The sequence below is a fragment of the Cnephaeus nilssonii genome (genome assembly GCF_951640355.1).
Source record: "Cnephaeus nilssonii genome assembly, chromosome: 3".
Classification (NCBI taxonomy): domain Eukaryota; kingdom Metazoa; phylum Chordata; class Mammalia; order Chiroptera; family Vespertilionidae; genus Cnephaeus; species Cnephaeus nilssonii.
The window spans coordinates 84,271,552-84,287,548 of record NC_137074.1 but is presented as its reverse complement, the minus strand read 5'-3'; the positions used below and the strand labels follow the sequence as shown (position 1 = coordinate 84,287,548).

Here is a 15,997-nt window from a genome sequence, read left to right as displayed (position 1 = left end):
AGTAGGGGGTGTGCAGGAGGCAGACTATCCATGATGTTTCTCTCTCATCGATATTTCTATCTCTCTCTCCCTCTCCCTTTCTCTCTCTCTGAAAATTAATTTTAAAAAAATCTAAAAAATAATCTGAGAAAAAATAAATATTAAAAAAAAAGAAAGAGAGCATTTCTGTCCAAATTCTATGTTTTCAATGCAGTAATGGGATATATGGATAGATTGAAGGGCTTTCTGAACCCCTGAAACTCCAAATCTGAACACCATCCAAAAAGTATGTTATTAGTGGTCTAATCTCTTGGGTATTCTTATCTCACTGTAAGGACCTCTATTCATGGGCTGAGGTAATTAGTAAAATTACTGTTAGGATTACCAGGGATAGGATTTTAAAGGTTTTTTATCAAGTAGGAAAATCTGGCCTACAAAATATATAAATCAAATGACAGAAAAGTTTAACTTAGAGCATTTCTTTTCCGTCTTCAACAGTGGAATTAATCACATATGCCTGTGTATAAATAAGGTCTAAAATATGAAATTTGAATAAAAAAATAAACCTAATAAAAATATATTTTATTTCATATATGGATTGTTTAAATGATAATACATTACATTTAAAAAAAAGTTTAATGCAATAGAAAGTGTATCTCCATAAATGTACTTATTTGGTATTCCCAATAGCTCTGAAGTTAAAAAATATAGTGTACATTTAAATATAGAAGAAAAAAAGTTAAATAACTTGCATAACCTAACACAGTAGAAATGTTTTGTTTAGGTCTGGGACTAGAGCCTACATGTTACTTACTTATTTTTTTATTTGATACTTAGCTTTTCCACCATGCTGTGAAATAAGACAGGTAAAGAGAAGATAAAGTTGGGTTGAGCCAGCAAAGAGGAAGGTTGAGAAAAAAGGAGAATAAAGGAAAAATGTTTTACCTAAGGAGCTCCTCCAAAACACATAATATTCTATTAAATTCTTGTTTATCTTTATCGAAATATACTCTGTGATCAAATGTATGTATTTTCTAGAGTTTTAACACCTACAGTTTCAATACACGAACTTAAGAAATAGGGATTAACACTATGTTTTTTAATGCAAGCTTGTAACTCTTTAATAGTCAAATATTATCTGTTTTAATTATAACATAATCAAATTTCTACCTATAATTGAGAAGCTGAAATAGTCTTATTATTCTGTCTTTTCTCCACTTTAACAGTGCAAACCTGTAGTTTTTGCTTTAGAAAGTGAGTCATGTAGTATAGCCCTAGCCGGTTTGGCTCAGTGAATAAAGCTTCAGACCAAGGACTGAAGGGTACCGGGTTCGATTCTGGTCAAGGGCACGTACCTCGGTTGCAGGCTCTATCATGTGTACAGGAGGCAACCAATTGATGTGACTCTCTCACAGTGATGTTTCTCTGTGCCTTTCTCTGACCCTTCCATACTCTCTAAAAACCAAAGGAAAAAATATCCTCGGGTGAGGATTATCAAAAGAAAGCGAGTCAGACCATTGTGGACACTCATAAATGAAATTGTAACTACTTCAGGACTATGAAGAAGAGCACTTGGTTCTAAAAGGGTCTTCTACACAGTGGTCTTAGGCTGCTATTTGTTCATTGTCCTGAAGGGAAGATATAAGCACATACCATCATTTCAATATCAGGCTCCCTAAGAAAGGGGGGAAAAGAAGAGATATACAGAATCTAAACATGGTCTCTGGAATTTGTGCATGGGTATTCAAAAACAAACAAAAAGTAAAGCCCTAAACTATAATTAAGCCCTCAAATTTCAAGAGAAAAAATAGTGTAATAGAAAGTTACTCGCAAAATTATATCAATAAATTTTAAGCTGCATAGTAATTCATGTATATCAGAGTACATTTCTACCTTTTTTTCAAGGGAGATTCGTTTTTCTTTTTCACAGGGCTCAAAGTTCAAGTTGGCTGGGAGGAGAGTGGGATGGCAAAAGGCACCAGTGGGGAGAAATCTGAGCCTAAAGGAGGACCAGAGCTCACCTTTGTGGGCTCGACCTACAGAGAATCCCATCAGAAAGAGGTGAGAAAATTATACCCAACTTTTATTGCTGAGAAATGCTAACAACTATCCCAAGTAATATTAATACAAATGTTCTCATATTTCCTTAAAGCAAACTGAAAGCTAATTATCTTTAACTGATATTTAGTTGAAATCATCTCATCTGCTTGGGTATGGAAATGACCTCACTCCTCGGAAGTCCAGAATTGTGTACCAAAGCAAAACATGGAGACAGATACTGCAGGAAATGATGAAGTGATGTTGCCAAGAGAGAAGTTGTTAAACATTTTAATAATTATTTATGCCACAGCTCTGGGAAGTATAGAGATATTTTCTTTCATTAAAAGATAACCCATGACCTAAATATAACTTAGTATTAGCCTAATGACTCTATGAGAAAGACAGGAAATTGAAAAAACTAAAAGTCAAAATTCCACATGGTAAAGAACAATTCTAAATTTTTCTACATAACTTTAATAAAAGAACAGCAATATTGCATATAGAATCTTCCTCCCAAGGCTAATGAAATTGTATTGGATGAAATATACAAGTAGAGGACTAGACTTGATCATATCTAATTCCCTTCCATTTCTAGAATTATGTGAATAAAATCCTTTGAACTTACCTAAATATTTTGGATAAAAATATTCCTAGAAAGAAAGAAAAATAAGTATGTTATCTTAGAAAGTTAAATTTCACTATAGAGTTAAAACAATTTTAAAATGTGTTTTTACTTTAAAGATGCAAATATGTGGGGGAAGGAGAGGAGGGGTGTAGGTGATTGTGGAGGAGGGTATGGGGGGATAAATGGTGAAGGGGAAATTTTTAAAATATATATGTTTTTAAAGATGCAAATAAGTTACATACAATTGTCATTTCCACATTATAAGATTTTTTTCTATAGAAAAATATACTAGGAGTAGATAACTAATAACATTAAGCTAATAAGATGCTTAGTCTTAAGGCAATATTGATCTATTAAATTATGCTTCAAAAATTTCTAATCTGAAAACAGGTTCTATTGAAGCTATCAAATGTAATCATATATGTCCCCTTTTTGTAAATTCTTTATTTTTCCCAGAGAGATTAGACAGCCATTTGTCACATTTCATGCCATGCCGACTGCACATACCAGATCCAATGATGAGTAACACTGACATCATCTGAACTGAATTGGACATTTATCTTTTAGCATCATGGGTACAAGTAATACCTTACTTATTAATTGGTTATGTATCAAAAGTTTGTCTGTAAATCAGTAATTTGGACTAAGAAATATACTTCATCAGAGAGAGAAAATGTTAAAAATGATTTCTAATGGTAAGGTTCTCAGGCTGGTTCACAAAAAGCCTTCTTAAGCCATAATATATCTAACGTGTAACATTAGAAGCATAAGAACACCCCATGAGAAACCAGTGTTTCTACACAAAAACGAAATGAAGTGCAAAATATAACTTCATCCAGCACAGAATCAAAAGTCTTCACTGTTTCTTTCTCTCACATATAAACCTACACAACACATCTACTAGTTTATAAGGATAGGATCCCCCATCAAGTATTTCAGACAGCTGTGTCTTCTACAGAACAGAAGCCAGGAGGATAAGCAACAATGAATGGGTTCAAAAGGAGGTTATGTGATGGCTGAAAGGAATATATTAGGGGTAATAGGGAGGTAAACAATGGGGTAGAGATTGGGAATGTGAATTAGGGTATTAGGGACGTGGACAGCGAGTTGGATGGGGCAGGATGGAAGTGAGAAGCAGTAACAAATGTTTTTCTTTCCTTTTATTTCTCCCATTTCTTCATTTGTCTGCCATATCTTTCTCTTTTGCCAATGAGACCACTGTCAGAATGAGTGGAGGAGAGAAAAAACATTCATGAGTTCCCTTCCCCACTATCTTCCCTTCACTCCATTATGGTCTTTGGCCTCACTCCCCATTTGCTACTCAGATGCTAACATAATCAAGTATTTATGTATGAGTGATACAATACGATATCTCAGCCATCCACGATTGCTTTAAAATATTCCAGCAAACAAAACAAAATTAGAGTGGGCATAGTAGAAAACAGGCAAAATAAGTATGGTAGATTACTGATCATTGTTGAAGTGGAGGGAGAATATATTGGGGTTTATTATATTGTTCTCTGTACTTTGGTATATATTTTAAATTTCTATAATAAAAATAAATGTGTGTGTGTGTGTGTGTGTATCTATTTCCTAAAAAATAAGTATACTCTGTATATTGTGTGGAATAAAGTATTTTCCTCTTGCCAAGTGCTTATCCACAAAGCAACTGAATTGAGAGAAACATTTTGCTTCAATCCCAGAGAGTATTAAAAATGAATCTTTAGGTACCTTGGAAAAAATTCCTTTTGAACCTATAAAGGTAGGTGGAGGTAAACGAATTAAAGAGAACACAACTTATTACTGTCTTGGACAAGTTCTCCAACTATAGAGAGGATTCTTCCTCGTTATCTCATGGTCCTAAGAGCCATGGGAGAGGTAAAGGAGGGTCTTTGTATATATGTTCTTCCTCATTTCCTTTTGGTTATGTGGTTCATCTCAGAAAAGAAAATATCTGAGGTAACCGTGAAGGTTATCAAACTTGAATTCTTAGAGGCACTATTTATACTGCCACCTGCAAGATATTTTGGAGAACATCCTCGCCTGGAAAATAAGAGGACTAAAAATAAGGTCGTATTTCAACATATTTAGGGATGTTTATGATTAGATTTTTGTAAACTAACTTGGAAAAAGTAATACACTAAGATGTAAATTCTAACCCTAGGCATGACTGATGATATAAAATGGCTCAGGAAAGTTCTCAAGGATTTATGGAATAAATTAAAATATACTCAGGAAACACAGTGCTGAGTGAATTCTTCAGTAAGGATTCACTGAGTACCTATTGTATACCAAGCTCTAGATTAAAGGCTGGTTAAAAATGCCAGTGGAGAGATTTAATTAAGTATAGTGATAACAATGCAATCACATGTTGGTACCCACACATGTCTGTACATGTGCGCACATAAACATGCACACACATTATATTTAAGATGTCTTCCCTCCCTACCCCATATTACCAAGTTATGGTTGGAAGAAAGTATTTACAAACCATGAGGTTGATACTATTTGCTGGTAGTATTTAATCCATCTATAATTAAATTATAGATTGGTTAGAGCACATTGCTTTTGGCAATAGTGTCTTCCTGACTAGTCCACCTTCCTTTAAGGTATTTCCTTCTGAAATACTTCAGTGGTTACATGTGAAATGTGATATATACACAATCATTTAAGGAACACAGAGGAACAGACTCAAAGGAACACAGAGGAACAGACTCAAGCTGGAACTGTTCTGACTATAATTGTATGACTAGCTGTGCTAACATTAATTTTCATGAGCTCTTACCGTTTCAGGGTAATTTTCAAAGATCTCCCTGGCTTCTTCTTTATTGCACAGTTCTTCGATGCACTCTCTTTCAAGATTACCCGCTTTGACTTCTTCAAAAGGAGAATTTGCTCTGCGTTTCCTAACCAGAACTTGTGAAGCATGTTGCTTTGACAAAACTGAAGGAAAAAAAATAAGTTTATATAAAGAAATATTTCATTTCTCCACCTAAATATATTATTTTTTAAACAATCCTATATAATAAAAGCCTAACATGCTAAGTGTCTGACCGTTCATTCGACCATTTGACCAGTCGCTATGACATGCACTGACCACCAGGGGGCAGATGCTCCAACCAGGAGATTAACTTGCTGCTGGGGTCCAGATGATCTGGACTGGGTGAGACGAGCCGGACACGCCCTGGAGTCCTCCCACGGTCTCTCCCTGGCCCCAATCATGCACCGGTGGGGTCCCTTATCCTAGCCTGTGCCCTCTCGCAATCCAGGACCCCTTTGGAGATGTCGGAGAGCTAGTTCTGGCCCAATCCCTGTAGGACAGACCAAAGGACAGGCCTCTAGTGATAATTAGAATCATTTTCTGCCTGCGAATTGTATGACATTTAAAATCAGTATGGTTGAACTGAAAAAAAAAGTGCAGATATATAGCACTTTGATAACAACTCAAAGAACAGGTTTTGTGTTCAGCTACAGCACTAATATAATGATCTACACAAATTTTTCATGCTCCTGCTGGAGGTCATACATACCAGATGATACTTCTGTTTATCTTATAACTACATTGGAAATAGCATCATGCTGAAATCACTATGTCAAAAGTCATAGCTATCCCATCTTGAAAGCTACTTTCTGAATTTTAATGAAAAACTCACATGATCGCTAAAGCAGAAGTATAGTCTAATCAGCCACTTAAAATATATTTAATAGGCTAACACAATTATTCATACAAACAGGAAGATAAAAATTCATAGTAAAAGCAAATCCATACAGAAGACTCTAGAATCCACAGAGACTAATCCTAGCATGCCTTCTATGACCTTCATCCTCTAATGACAGGCATTTCAATCCTATCAGAAATGCTCCCACTTCTTTGCTCCCCTTGACACAGTTGTCTATATTTATAGTCCCCACATCCTGTCCTCCCATTCTTTCACACTCACACCAATCAGGCTTTTGTGTGTGACTTTACCATGCTGCTTTTATCAAGGTCATGATACGAATGCTAAAGGTTAATTATCAGTCCTCATCTTCCATGACCTACAAGTATTATTTGACAGCCTTGATTATTGCTTCGTGGACACAATATTTAAACCTAACTTACAGGTCATAAGGCAGTTTTCATTATTCTTATATCTCATTGACCAGACCCCTTTTACTGATCTCTCAATATTGGTTATTTGAGGTTTCATGGCTATATCTTAATGATACATTATATCTCTAGCTCAAGCCTCCCTCCTCACTTCAGATCATATGTCTAATTGGCTATTGGATAGCTCTTGGATGACGAATAAAAATCTCAAATATGGCATCATAAAAGTGAACTTTTAATTTCCACACTCCATCTGACTGCTTCCACTTGACCTCTCAGTTGATGGTAACTTCTAGAGCTCAGACAAAATATCTTGAAATAATCCTTCATTCCCCCTTCCTCCCTTCCCCACCTCAAATCCCAATTCTACATCAGCACAAAATCCTCTCAGCTTTCTCTTCAGGACTTATAAAACAGCCCTAGCCAGTTTTGCTCAGTGGATAGAGCACTGGCTTGCGAACTGAAGGGTCCTAGGTTCGATTCTGGTCAAGGGCACATATCTTGGTTGCAGGCTCCTCCCTGGCCTGGGCCCTGGCTGGGGTGTGTGCAGGAGGCAACCAATCAATGTGTTTCTCTCACATCGATATTTCTCTCGGTCTATCCCTCTCTTTTCCACTCTCTCTAAAAATCAATGGAAAAATATCCTGGGGTGAGGATTAAAAATAAGTAAATAAATAAATACTTATAAAATATATGATCACTTCTCACCACTCCAACAGCTATTACTGGTATATGTTTTCATTTTAAAACTTCCATAATTAAATTAATAAAACATCTTTAACCAACTATGAGTCAAGATTTTAAAAATCAGGCAACACTATCTGTGGCACTTGAATATGTGAAAAAGATTAATTTTTACAAAGTTATTTAAAATTTTGGGAATTTCTTTAGTTGTCATTTTCAGTTTGAGATATGATTGATATATAACACTGTATTAGTTTTAGGTGTACAATGTTTTATATCATTATATATAATTATATATATCATTAATTATATATATTGTCATTATATATAATTATATATATATCATTAATTATATATATTAGTTTTAGGTGTACAATGTTTTATATCATTATATATAATTATATATATATCATTAATTAATATATATATATATATCATTAACACTGCTGTCTCTATGGGTTATGCATATATGTTCTTTGGCTAATCTCTTCACCTTCTTTCACCCAGTCCCTCTCTCCCCGCCTCATTTCTGACAGCTATCAGTCTGTTCCATGTTTCCATGCCTCTAGACCTATTTTGTTCATCCGTTTATTTTGTTCATTAGATTCCACATATAAGTAGGATTATATGGTATTTGTCTTTCTTTGACTAACTTATTTCATTTAGCATTAATACTTTCCAGGTCCATCCATGCTGTCACAAAAGGAAAGATTTCCTTCTTAAAATTTAAGGAATTTAACTAATTAATATTTTTCATTATTGTGACAAAAAATTATTATGTAAGATTTGTCCACCTTTAAAAAATGATTAATATAAATGACTAATGTATTACATTTTCCTATTTGGTATTATAACACTTATTTTATTGTTTAAAAATATTTAAAGGCATCATATAAAGACTATGTAAGGAAAAAAACAGAAGGGAAAGAAAAAAATTTTAAAATAGTTGAATAACAACAAAAATTACATAACAAAATTCAACATCAAGCAACAGACTGGAGAGAAATATCTGCATCACGTAGCTGACTTCTAAGCTCCAAGGGCTCTTCCTTTGCCTTTATACCTTGTTTCCTCAGCCCATTTCTTCTACAGATTACTTCTTCTACCTCTTGTGATTTTCCAAATAAATGTTCTCTCATAGTTTCCATCTCAATTGTGAATACTTTCCTAGCCAGAACTCAAGGACCAAGGTTGCTAAACCCAGGTCCAGTCTGACCCCACTGGGCTAACACCTAGTGCCAATTTCACTACCCACAATGGAAATAAAGGGATCTCAATGGCTCACAGGGGGAAGGCTAAGTAAATATAAGGCTTTCCTCCTCAACTCTCTTGGATTAACCTTGAAGGTCTGCCAAACTCTCAATCCTGCCACCCTCCTACCAATAAATACAGAAACCCAAGTCACACACCGATCCATAGAAACTACTGAACAATTATATTCAAGCAGGCCTGACATAAAAGACGAACTTTTACCTCATCTTGAAGCAGAATAGTTTATAGATGGCAGAAGTTTTATACAGGACTAGAGGCCCGGTGCACGAATTCGTGCACGGGTGGGGTCCCTCGGGGTGGCCTGCGGGGATTGGGCCCCAGCTCATGCCCCCAGGACCAGGATCACAGCCCAAGCTCGCATCCCCAGCCTCACAGCTCTGCCTGGCACCCCACCATGGCCTGGTGCCACCCCCTCATCTGCTCCACCATCCCACCTGCAGGTCGATCGATTGGGGCTGGGCCTCCTGCCCAGCTGCCTCAGCGCCTGAGAGCCCAGCGGTGGCCCCGCTCCCCGCTGCCACCACTGGTCTTTGTGTGCAGGGCAATTGGCGGGCGATTGGGCCCCCACTCGCATCCACCTTGACCTGGTGCCACTCGCTCACCTGCTCCACCATCCCGCTGCGGTCCCACTCTTGTCGGGGCCCATCAGGGCCAGCAGTGCCTCTACTGCCTCCCGTTGCCAGTGCCATGTCGCCGATGCCCGCCATGTTCCACGCTGCCCCCTGGTGTCATAGTGAGCGGTTGAACTCCCGGTTGAACAATTTGCATATTAGGCTTTTATTATATAGGATGGGGTCAGAAAGTCTGGGTATGCCATTAACCGTCTTCAGGAAACAAGGGGCAAAACCTCTGTCTCCCACTACTTGGGCCCAAAAAGCTGAACTCATAGCACTCACTGGGGTCTTACAATTAGAGAAAAACTTCTGTTCCCCAACTTCCCTCAGCCCCTAGAAGGCCCCTCCTACACCACAGAGGGAAGTCTCTTGGGCCTTACAACATGAAATACAATTGTCTTGATCCCAACTACAACCAGACAGAAGGGCCCACATCAGATCCTACTAAGCACCCCAACTCCAGTAAAGCTCACAGCGATAGCCAGTTGGGCTCACTTATCTCAAATTTAACCTTTTTCTTGTGAGTTCCCACAGGAACTACAACCTAAGACCTATTTTTGTGACCCATCAAGGACCTCAAACTCCGCTTCAATAAACAAAAATCTGTTACAGATAATATAACTAATCTTCTTGTCAAATTTGTCACCTCTTGGATACAACAATACCATGTCAAGATGATGACACTTCAGAGAGTCCAGCGCATCCCTACTTTAAAAAAATAAGCCAACAGCCTCTCTGTTCCAATGCCAGATCCCATTCCCTTTTCCTCCTCAGATCAGGCAGGGAGAGACTTCCAAACCCTACAGAGGCAGGGACCACAACCCTTATCAGCAGGAAGTAGTTACTGAAGACATACCGTCCTCCCTCATAAACCCTAAAGGATTTTAGGGATAGAAGCCTCTAAGGGGGTAATGAGGTAGAATAGTAAGAAACTAGGGAAATCCCTTGACAAGTGGAATAAGGGAAACTGAGGCAAAATAAACAAGGCCAAACGATTTGAGCAATTTACAGCCAGCTAATGAATCACAAGGTTTTATCTTTCTAACCAAGGACACTTAGGAACAAATGGTTTACACATTCCAGATAGTCCCAGGGCAGAATGGCCTCAGTCCTGGTCCCTCTTCAATGACATTCTTTGAAAATAAAACTAACCATAAAATAACTCCTGACCCCTCTATATCCACATTTTGATGAAGCAACATATTGGAGGACACACCTAGAAAGCTAATGAATATTCTATAAGACCCTCACTGAGATCACCTCTAGGATACCCCTGATTAAAGAAATATAAAAATCATCAAGATAAAGGACCCACAGTATGTTCTAGCCCCGTGGTCAGCAAACTGCGGCTCGCGAGCCACATGCGGCTCTTTGGCCCCTTGAGTGTGGCTCTTCCACAAAATACCACGGCCTGGGCAAGTGTATTTTGAAGAAGTGGCGTTAGAAGAAGTTTAAGTTTAAAAAGTTGGCTCTCAAAAGAAATTTCAATCGTTGTACTGTTGATATTTGGCTCTGTTGACTAATGAGTTTGCTGACCACTGTTCTAGCCCATCCATGCCTTGTATCTCTGCTCTCTGTCTCCTAAACTCTAAGAGACCCCATGAGACTTGCAACCAGGGGAGCATCAGGCAGCAATGGCTCATCTCAGACTCACGCCCTGAACCTGTATCCAATGTCCCCTTGTTTCTCTGAATTCCTAGTGAGTTCACTTCTGTCACTGCAACTTTTATTTCTTAGTAAGCCAAAGCAGCCCCGCCTAGGATCTGTCCTGTTGCTTCTTCCATCTAAGCCCTTCCTTCGTTTCACAGTCCCCAGTTGTAATAAATGTACTCTCAAAATCACTTGGACTCATATTGTGAAATCTTTCCTGCATCAAGTCAAGAACCCAAACACTATTGGCCAACTCAAGGCAGACCCACCCAGGCCTAGACCACATCCAGTAATACTTTGACCTAAAGAATAATAAAGCTAACAATATAAAACTAACTTTGTCTAAATAAATTTTGACTAGATTTGAATGTTTATGTCCTATTTCATGCAGGTTCAACCCAATAATGCTTCAAATTGGCATGACACTTAATAATTTTCAAAGTTTATGTTAATTATTTCATTTGATCCTCACATAAATAATGAAATAAACTACAGGTTAGAATTATTCTCATTTTCTTATTGAAGATATCAAGATGGAGAAAGGTTACATGATTTGACCAAGGTCATAGAGCTATGAAGTGGTGCCAATGGGATAGGAATCTTAATATATATATATTTAAGGAAGAACCAACATGGTGGAGTAGGTAAACGCTAGAACTTGGCTGCCTCCCATAACCACATCAAAATTACAACTAAAATACAGAACAACCATCATTCAGAACAGCCTGAAATCTGACTGAATGGAAGTCCTACAACTAGAGAAGTAAAGAAAGAACATCAAGACTGATAGAAGGGGTGGAGGCACAGAACAGGCTGGCCCCACACTCACATGTGGCGTTTCTGTTTTGTTTTGTTTGTTTTTTTGTTTTTCAACTGGGAGGGATATCATGGCTGCAGAGGCCTCCCATGAGAGCAAAGGGTCCCAGCCTCACACCAGACCCCTAGCCCAAGGTTCCAGAGCTGGGAAGAGAAGTCCCCTTAATTTTGGGCTGTAAAAACCAGCAGGGATTGGGCCTGTGAAGCTGAGGCTGTAGAGCCTCAGAGTTCCTCTTAAAAGGTTGGTGCATGAACTTACAAGGTCCCACTTCCTCCAGTACTGGGGGGTTGCTTTGGGGGATCCAGGGACATACAGGGAGGAACTGGATTGTCTGGCATTGGGGCAGGAACTTGGGGGCAGCGTTCTCCTAGACTGGGGTGCTTGAAGGGGTTATTGTTCCTGTGCTGGGACCTCCCCATTGCAGAGCTGACTGACAGCTATATCTGAGTTTCCATAAGCATGGCCCAAACTGTTCACTCCACCCTGGTGATCCCCTGAGACCCTGCCCCATCCAATTTGCAGCCCACCCAACCTGTTTGCAGAGGCTTTTCCATATGAGTGGCCTGTCCAAGCTCAGCCTTCAGTCTTTTTAAAAACCTCCCAAACAAGCAGCAACTGGCTTCAGCATGCCCCAAACCTATCAATAAGAAGCCCAAGACCCAGCACCAGCACCAGCCTGCCTTGCTTCACAGCTGGGCCTCACCTGGGCACTTCCAAACCCAATACAAATAGGAGGAATCTGAAAATCTCTCTGTAGCTCCTGCTGGGTGCCCCAGGCAGTGGCTGACTTTGTACCTACCTGGATACCCAAGAGACAACACACCCAGTGGACAGCTTCAGACCACACCAGATTACAACTCTACACATCCACAAGTGACACACTCAAGGGGAAGACTCAATGAACACCAAAGCCCCACAGAAGCAAGTCCTGCTCCATAGGGGTGTTTCCTACAGCAGCTCTTCTGCTGTAGTTGCAGCTGGTTCTCATAGCCAATTGGCCTGGAGGTCAATTCTTCCCAGTGATGCCAACAGCAATCAAGGCTCCACTACAACAAGAATGTACAAACACCCCACACATGTGTGCAACTAGAGGGCCCAGCTCAGATGACTGGGGAGGCTGAGCCACTGGACTCTATTAGACACACTACTATCACATGATCTCTACCAATTCCAGGAGACATAGCAGCACATCTAATATATAGAAACAGACACAGCGAAGCAGCCACAATGTGGAGACAAAGATACATGTCACAAATGAAAGAAATGGAAACAAGCCAACTACTGGTACAGAATTCAAAACAACGGTTATAAGGTTGCTCAAGAATCTTAATGAGAGCTTCAAGGGACTTAGTGAGATTTTCAAGAATCTAAGTGAGAATTTCAAAGGCATAACAAAAAACCACTCATTAATTAGCATACACTAACTGAAATAACGAATAATTTACAGGGATTCAACAGTACAGTAAAGGATTCCAAGAATCAAATAAACAATTTGGAATATGAAGAAGCAAAAAACACCCAATCAGAAGAGCAAAAAGAAAAAAGAATCCAAAAATATGAAGAGAGTATAAGGAGCCTCTGGGACAACTTCAAGTATACCAAGATTCAAATTACGGGAATGCCAAAAGGAGAAGAGAGAGAGAAAGATATTGAAAACCTATTTGAAAAAATAATAACAGAAAACTTCCCCTACCTGGTGAAAGAAATAGTCTTACAAGTCCAGGAAGCACAAAGAGTCCCAAACAAGAGGAACCCAAAGAGACCTACACCAAGACACATCATATTTAAAAGGCCAAAGGTTAAAGACAAAGAGAGAATCTTAAAAGCAGCAAGAGAAGCCCTAGCTGGTTTGGCTCAGTGGATAGAGTGTCAGCCTGAGGACTGAAGGGTCCCAGGTTTGATTCTGATCAAGGGCACATGCCAAGTTGTGGGCTCAATGCCCAGTAGGGGGCGTGCAGGAGGCAGCCAATCAATGATTCTATCTCATCATTGATGCTTCTCTCTCTCTCTCCCTTTCTCTCTCTCTCTCTCTCTCTCTCTCTCTCTCTCTCTCTCTCTTCCCCTTCTTCTCTGAAATCAATAAAAATATATTTTTAAGAAAAGCAGCAAGAGAAAAGCAGTTAGTTACATATAAGGAAGCACCCATATGACCATCAGCTGATTTCTCAACAGAAACTTTGCAGGCCAGAAGAAATTGGCAAGAAGTATTCAAATTGATGAATAGCAAGGACCTTCAACCAAGATTACTCTACTCAGCAAAGCTATCATTTAGAATTGAAGGTCAAATTAAACTTTTGTTTGACCCAGTGATCCCACTTCTGGGAATACATCCTAAAAACCCCAAAACCCCAATTGAAAAGAATTGGATTTTCTACAATAGCTAAGATTTGGAAACTGCCCAAGTGCCCATCAGTAGATGAATGGATAAAAAAGCTTATGTGGCATTTACACTATGGAATACTATGCAGCTGTAAAAAAGAGGAATCTCTTATCCTTTGGGACAGCATGGATGGACCTGGAAAATATTATGCTAAGTGAAATAAAACAAACTGAGAAAGACAAATATCACATGATCTCATTTATTTGTGGAATCTAATGAACAAAAGGAATTGACCAACAAAATAAGAACCAAAGCAGGAAGGCATGGAACAGACTGACATATCTCGATGTGGGGTTGAGGGGATGAGAAGAGATAAACCAAAGAACTTATATACTTATATACATGGCCCATGGACATGGGCAATAGGGTGATGAAGACTTGGGGGGTAGGTAAGGGCTTGGAGGAAGGGGGGAAGGGGGAGAGGAACAGGAGATATCTGTAATACTATCAACAATAAAAAAATACATTTAAAAATAAATAAATAAAAATAAATGTTAAAAAAAAAAAAAGAATTGAAGGTCAGATAAAGAGCTTCATGGACAAGAGAGAGCTAAAGAAGTTCATCATCACCAAACCAGTATTATGTGAAATGTTGAACGGTATTCTTTAAGAAGTAGAAGAAGAAGATAAAAAATCCTAATATCTAAAGAGCCAGGGGGAAGAGGCTGCACCATTTTGAAGGGGAGAGTGGCGGTGATCTGAAGCCCAGACTTATCTTCAACTGGGGAGACCCTCAGATACCTCCCAGGATCCTACAACCACAACCCCCAGGGACCAGCTACCTCAGCTGCAAACCCAGGAATACCAAGACTCCAGCCTCTCCAACCACGGGTGCCTAGAAAGTTTGTCCAGGAGGAGACAAAGTGGCACGAGGACATGGATAAGCCTTGCACCTTCTCACAGAGCAAAGAGAAGGTACAGCCAAATCGATTAATATCCACCCAGAATTGGCAAATTAACCACAGCTTGTGAGAAATCCGTGGACAGTGAGGAAATTCATGGATGGAAAGGTCAGCTATCTCCTAGGGAGAGGTGAGATCTGGGGTCTAGGTTGGATGGAGAAACGTGCATGAAACGTGCGTGAAACACACGCAGCAGCACTAGAGTCTCAAAGGAAGATTGTGCCCCACAAAATACGCGCTGTTGGGGTAAGTGCAGGCCTTGAATGTGGAAAAGGGGTCCATAGGGCTGTGGGAAGAAGGAGGCTATAGAAATTAACCCACGGTAGGGTTGGGCACAGGAGGGCAGTCTGGAGTTCTGCCAGTGCGCCGGCTGCAGAGTGCCAGGGGAAGACGTGAGTCTGCGCGCATCCTGTGGCTTTTTTCTTTTCTTTTCTTTTTGTTTTTTAAATCCTTGCTTCTGATTACTAAACCCAGTACATAGGATCTTCCAATTAAAAAACACTCTCGAGACTGCAGGGGAACGCTGTTTTTGTGGAACCTGGAGAACAGAGTGTGGAGAAATGAACAGAAAGCCAGCTCTAGGGCAGTCCATCCCTCTATCCCAGCATTAAGTGTGGCAAGGAAAGCCCTCTAAACGCTGGGTAGGGGAGGAGCCTTTAAGCCCCAGATATCAATACAGAAACACGGCCACCCAGGGGTTGTATCAGAAATTGACTCTTGTGTGAATGCAACTGAAGGCAGACTAAGAAACAAAGAGCTCCCGACTGCGTGAAAAAAGGATTGTGGCTTATGACGCAGAGGAGCTGTGGAGCGCAGGGAACTCCAATACTGTGCTGTCTACCTGACAGGAAACAGACCTGCCAAACAGAACAGTAGAGGAAGTGAATGACCTTCAACTACTTCACATTTTTATTTTTTATCTTTTACTTGAGAAACTAATTTTT

At 39.5% G+C, this 15,997-nt stretch overlaps 1 protein-coding gene across 1 annotated transcript in view; it reads right to left on the bottom strand.

Moving 5' to 3' along the window:
• Nucleotides 1-15,997, bottom strand: part of PROS1 (protein S) — a 96,671-nt gene that overhangs the window by 57,309 nt on the left and 23,365 nt on the right. The window contains exons 2-3 of the mRNA XM_079766571.1: nt 5,430-5,587; nt 2,645-2,669 (exon numbers count right to left, since the gene is read on the bottom strand). Coding sequence (XP_079622697.1) covers nt 2,645-2,669; nt 5,430-5,587 — 183 coding nt within the window. The remainder of the gene's footprint in view (nt 1-2,644; nt 2,670-5,429; nt 5,588-15,997) is intronic.